The following is a 6,000-nucleotide window of genomic DNA, read 5'->3' as shown; positions in this document are numbered from 1 at the left end:
GTAGCTAATCCACACACTTTGCAGTCATCCACTTCCACAACATGCCTCTTCTTTAAATTGGATAAAGTAGGAATGGCTTCTTTGCATGCTCTCCATATGAATACTTTTACCTTTTTCTGGATCCTTAGTTTCCATATAGCTTTCCATTCTTCAAAGTGCTCTCCACAAGAAGTCTCACCAGTAGCCTTAGGTTCATGATCTTTGTGCAGGTGGTAAGCACGCTTCATAGAGAAAATCCCATTTTTCGTGGGTTGCCAAACCAATTTATCTTCCCTTCCCCCCTTACTAATAGGAATGGTTTGAATTACTAATAGGAATCGCTCAAACAGAGAATTCAAAGACTAGACATTCCAGTTCATCATATAAGGATCAATTAAATTCGAAACACAAACATAACTATCATTTGACACATTTGGAGATAACAGCTTAGGAGCATAATCCCTTGGTATCCACTTGTCAGTCCAGATCTTCAACTTCTTTCCATCTCCAATTGTCCAGAACTGACCCTTCTTAAGCAACCTCAAACCAAAATACAAACTTCTCCATACATAGGATGGGTTAAAACCCAACTTTGCCTCCAATAGGTTACCATTCTTATAATATTTTTGCTTAAACACTTGGGCCAGAAGAGAAGATTGATCTTGAAGCATCCTCCGACCTTGCGCCAGCATAGCAACATTGAAGCTTCTAAAGTCTCCAAAACCCAACCCTCCTTTATCCTTTGATAGACTAACCTGGTCCCATCTCACCCATGGAATCTTGGAATGATCTTCATTGTAACTCCACCAGAACTTCTTCAAGAGTATATTTAGTTTCTGAGTAATGGTCTGAGGCAGCAGAAAAATTCCCATGGCATAAGTGATTTATTTGTATTGGGCCTTCCCTATAGGAACATAGGTTACGCTTCCATGTTGCTCAGCTTGGAATAATAAAGAAGACAAGGCTTCAGCACACAAAATAAACAAGGTGAGAGGGGATCACCCTACCTCAAACCCTTTGTAGGTGAGAATCTAGCTTGAGCTTTACCATTAACCATGATAGAGTATGAAACAGAAGTAATACAAGCCATTACCAGAGAGCACCATCTTTGAGAGAACCCAAGTTTGAGCATGATAGCTTCAAGGAATGATCGCTCAACTCGATCATAAGCCTTGCTCATATCTAGCTTGAGTGCCATAAAACCAGTTTTCCCTTTCATCCTAGAGTTCAAGGAGTGGAGAGTTTCTTAAGCCACTAGGAGATTATCACTAATAAGCCTACTAGGTACAAATGCACTTTGATTCAAGGAAATAACTTCTGGAAGGATTGCTTTCAGTCTATTAGCTAAGGTCTTAGAAATAATCACTAAATTGCATAGACAAATAGGTCTAAAATCAGTCACTCTTTGGGGGTTTTTGGTTTTTGGAATGAGAGCAATATATGTGTCACTAATCCCAGCAAGCTTCCACCATGGTTCAAAAAATGAAAAGCACACTTGGTAATATCCTTCCCCACTGTCTCCCATTAGCTTTGATAGAAATGAGCAGGTTTGCCTAGAGAGCCCAATGAATTAATCTGAAAGGCTACCTACTTCACATCCTCCTTAGTAAACTTGGTCAACAGATGCTCATTCATATAGGGAGAGACCTTGAATTGTAAGCCAGACAAACATTCATCAAATCGAGAAGGGTTAGAAGAGGTAAATAGAGTGGAGAAATACTTGGTAAAAGTCACTCCAATCTGCTGCTGATATGAGAACTCATTGCCTTTCAAGTCCTTAATGCTTTTGATTGCATTAGTCTTTCTCCTTTGTGTGGCTTCCATGTGAAAATATTAGGTGTTCCTATCCCCCACCTTCAGCCAATGTTGCTTTGCTCTTTGTCTCAATTTTATGTTTTCAGCTTCTAATTTATGCTCCACATTCATCTGCTGTTCTTTTACCAGCTCAACATGCTCTCCTTGACCATGATCCTGCAGAGCACTAATCATAGACATGTCTCTTCTGATATCTTGAGATTCCTGTTTCTTGTTGCTAGAATTCCATCTCTACAAGGTTGCTTGACAAGATGCTAGTTTTTGTCTCAACAATTCATCTGCAAAACCAACCCCATTACCCTTTTTCCAAGCCACTTAAATTGTCTTTGTACAATCCTCTTTAACAGCCCACACAGCCTCATATCTAAACACAAACTAACCCCTATTCATCCCTCTAGAGTTATTAAACTGACCAGCAAAGGAGAATGGTCAAATTTAACTGCAGGTAATATAGTACAAATGGCCTCAGGGTACAAGTTCTACCACTATTGATTAACCATAGCTCTATCTATAATTTCCTTTGTAAAAGCCCTTCCATACCTGTTATTAGACCAATTAAACCTTTGACTAGAATAAACTAAGTCATGCAGAGTGCAAACATCAAGAGCTTGTCGAAAATTTTTCATTTGCTGATAGGGCCTGTAAGCTACTCCCATCTTCTCTCCTTGATTGATAATCTCATTGTAATCACCTATACACAGCCAATGCATTGGTTGTGGTGGTTTAAGGACTTTTAAAAGTTCCTAACTAGAGTTCCTTTTTGCTGTGTAGGGATGACTCTAAAAACCAGTAAACAACCAAGTAGGGCCCTCTTCCTCCTCTTGCACAAAAGCACTAATATGCCACCTAGTGTAGGTAGTTACCTTAACAGTCCAATCAGATTTCCAAAGCAATGCCAAACTACCATTATATCCAACACTGTCAACTGTAAAACAACCATCAAACTTCAACGACCTTCTAACTTCTTCGAGTCTAACTTTTGAACATTTAGTCTCAATTAAAAACAATACCTTAGGACATTTCTCTATAGTCAATAGACTAAGCATTCTAACATTTCGAGGGTTCCCCTCGACAGTTCCAACTCATGCAACTCATTGATCTTGGCAGGGTTGAAGACCAGCCACTGCCATTATATGATCAATTTCTATCAGCTCATTAATCAGGAGCTTAGATTTTTTGTTCTGGTTTTCCATTTTACCCCCACCTCGACGAGGCCTTTTATTACTAGTCTTTGTGCACAAGCCTTTTGACTTGTCCCCTGAACAAGCCTTATTTTGAAACAAGCCTTATTTTGAACACGTGCCTTCCTCCTCCATCTTCGAGTCTTACTAGGACCAAGCTCCACCTCAGTAGGATCTGTAGGCGTAATCAGAGGACTTAGTTGGGCAAAATTCCCTTCTAGAGCACTTTCCTTATTAATAACACCATCCTGCTCCACTACCATGAATGTCTCCCCCTCAGCCAATACCTCATTTTGTAACTACTCAGATTCACCTCGAGCCAAATCCTCTCTCTATAATTGCTCATTGACAGCATGGTGATCTTTATTGCTGGCATTACTACAGCCTCCTTCCGTTGTCTTTCCTCTTTAACTACCTTGATTTTCTCTAGAATTCTTGCTTAACTCCCTTAGGATATCAGGCTGCATTTTATGAGCAGATGCCATCCCATTAATGTCCTAATTGATTGCCATGTCATCATCTTCTCCATGCAAATCAGAAGACTGTGTAGTAGACTGAACCTTTACACCATTGCTACCATGCCTACTGTTGGATTGTTCTCTTGCAGTTGAAGCTCTAAGCCATGCACCATACTGCTTCTCAAAGGAAGAATGTATTAAACCAGACCCAACAGACACATCACAACCATTCCCACCATGTTTAATCCTATCACACTTGAAACAAAAAGATGGTAACCTTTCATATTTAAACGAGACCCACGACTTTGTACCGTCCATACTGAAAAGAATGCTACACATAAGAGGGAGAAGAATATTAATAGCCACCTTGACTCGAATGTATGGACCCCAACCAACACCTTTGCTATCAACATCCACCTCCATCACCTCTCCTACTAGACTACCAATCTGCACCGAGAAATTATTTACATTGGCCTACTGTTGGCTGCATCCTCAACACACTTAGTGTGTTGAGTTTAAAAAAAAAAAAAAAAAGAACCACGGTGTGTGGAGAGTGCCGGCTGATGTATAGCTGGGCTCATTTGCACCCCCAACATCTTTTGTCATTCGACCAAAAGGAATATTATGGATTTGAAGCCATAAAAATTCTTTCATGAATTCCATATCCTTTGGAGCTACACTACCATCAAAAGAAGTAAGGCACAATAAGTGTCTATCAAATGTCTGTGGCCTGCCCTATTGAACTCTTTGAATATCTTCTTCACATAGAAACTCCATAAGAAACATGTTCTCACCAACTTCTTTGAACACCACCTCCTTTCTTGGCTTCCATATCTTCATCATCGTGGACTTGAAGGCCTCCTTATTGACATATCTATCTGAGACTACTTGACCAATCAAACATTATTGCCCTCTCCTTTGGATCACCGCATCATCATTGAAACTTATTGAGACTTCCTTTTGCTCAGCCTTAGTCAAATGAAATTTACTCCACTTCTCAACTACCACCATTGCACTCTAGAAAACTAGAAAAACTTTTACGTCAAAACACTAGAAGATAAACTTGCCCACAGCAATAGACAAAAAATCCTCAGCAGCACTAGGAGACCAAGGCTTCGATTTTTCAAAAACTACTCATGGTCATTTATAAAGAGCATTGAATCTATACATACAAATTAAACAAAATTATAATATATTATATATATATATATATATATATATATATATATTATAATTTTGGGTCAGAGCCTTGGGGAGCCAAGGCCTCTCCTTGCCCCTTGGCCTCGTACCTACTTACAAAGTATTTTGTTTAAAAAATTATTACAGATATAAAAAAAATTATATAAAAGTAAATTCATAAATTGATGTAGTTTCACGTAATGCGTTAGATCTATTTTATATTAAAAATAATTTTACAATCTAACATATTGTATCAAGTCACGTCAATATGTAGATTTATTTTTGTATAATATTTTTATGACTAAAGTATTTCTTAGCTTTAATTCCAATAGAATATACTGCACATTTCTTTATATCTTAAGAGTAATATAGTGCACATCTCTTTATTCAATCTCCCTCCTAAATATCACTTATCATTATCTTAGACGCTAACAAAAGATTTAAATTCCACTAACCAAGCTATCAACTCCCTAATCCTAATCTTAAAGCCTTCCGACCAATATTTGTCCCGTAATCAAGAAATCAAGATTAATTATCAAAATAACTAATTCTTTGAATTCTAATTTTGGCAATATTATTGGGTTAATTATCAATGGAATAGATGTATTCATTACCCTAGTTTCTAAAAATGTAATTATTAGGACAGGAAGTGCAACGTACTTAATTAAGCTCGTTCCCTCCGCGACTTTGTAATTAGGAAGATATTTTAACTGCAAAGAGATTATACAAAAAAAAATTCACGAACTGATATGATTTGATATAGTTCATTAGATTGTAAAATTACTTTTATTATAAAGTAGATTTAACGTACCCAAGGAACCACGTGAGTTTGTGAGTTTTTTTTGTGTAATCTATTTGTAGTTACAGTACTCATCTTATAATTTTTACCTTGGTACAAAACGTGTATTTGTATGAAGTGATTTAATTATATGTAATCGACGTTCTCTAACGGCCTCGTTTGTCTTCACAAACCATATTATCTCACCTCATCTAATGATTACAATTTTATTAAATTCTCATACAAAATACAATAAACAATTCAATTTTTTCAAATCTTAAAATAAAAATTATATTAAAAAATTATATTATAACAATATTTTATTTAACTTTTAATTTTTCATCTATTCTCATCTCATATGTGTAAACAAACGAGACCTATATTTCTATCTAGTTCTCGTGCATGTGGTAGTAATTATAAGTTGTATCCAAAAATGTATGAAACATTTGTTCATTTTCATTGATTGAATTGATATACTATTGAATCAAGTTGATACTAGTAGGTAATCATCTCCACTCTAATTTGCGGTGTAAACTAATCAATACCTTGTTGGCCTTCTTCTAGGGGCATGGTGAATAAGGTGCTGGCTCAATTTTGAATCCATTTCATT

General features: G+C 36.8%; 1 protein-coding gene across 1 annotated transcript; it reads right to left on the bottom strand.

Annotated features, from left to right (window-relative positions):
* Positions 1 to 341: 341 nt before the first annotated feature.
* Positions 342 to 851, bottom strand: LOC109010392 (uncharacterized mitochondrial protein AtMg00310-like). The gene has a single exon (XM_018991225.1). The coding sequence runs from the start codon at positions 849 to 851 to the stop codon at positions 342 to 344; it is 510 nt and encodes a 169-aa protein (XP_018846770.1).
* Between the last annotated feature and the right edge of the window lie 5,149 nt (positions 852 to 6,000).

Source organism: Juglans regia, chromosome 12 (genome assembly GCF_001411555.2).
Source record: "Juglans regia cultivar Chandler chromosome 12, Walnut 2.0, whole genome shotgun sequence".
NCBI classification, from domain to species: Eukaryota; Viridiplantae; Streptophyta; class Magnoliopsida; order Fagales; family Juglandaceae; genus Juglans; species Juglans regia.
This window is presented reverse-complemented; position numbering and strand designations above follow the sequence as displayed.

What these genes read in the sequence shown, in the direction of transcription:
- LOC109010392 (XM_018991225.1), bottom strand. Translation starts at nt 851, where the DNA reads ATGGGAATTTTTCTGCTGCCTCAGACCATTACTCAGAAACTAAATATA.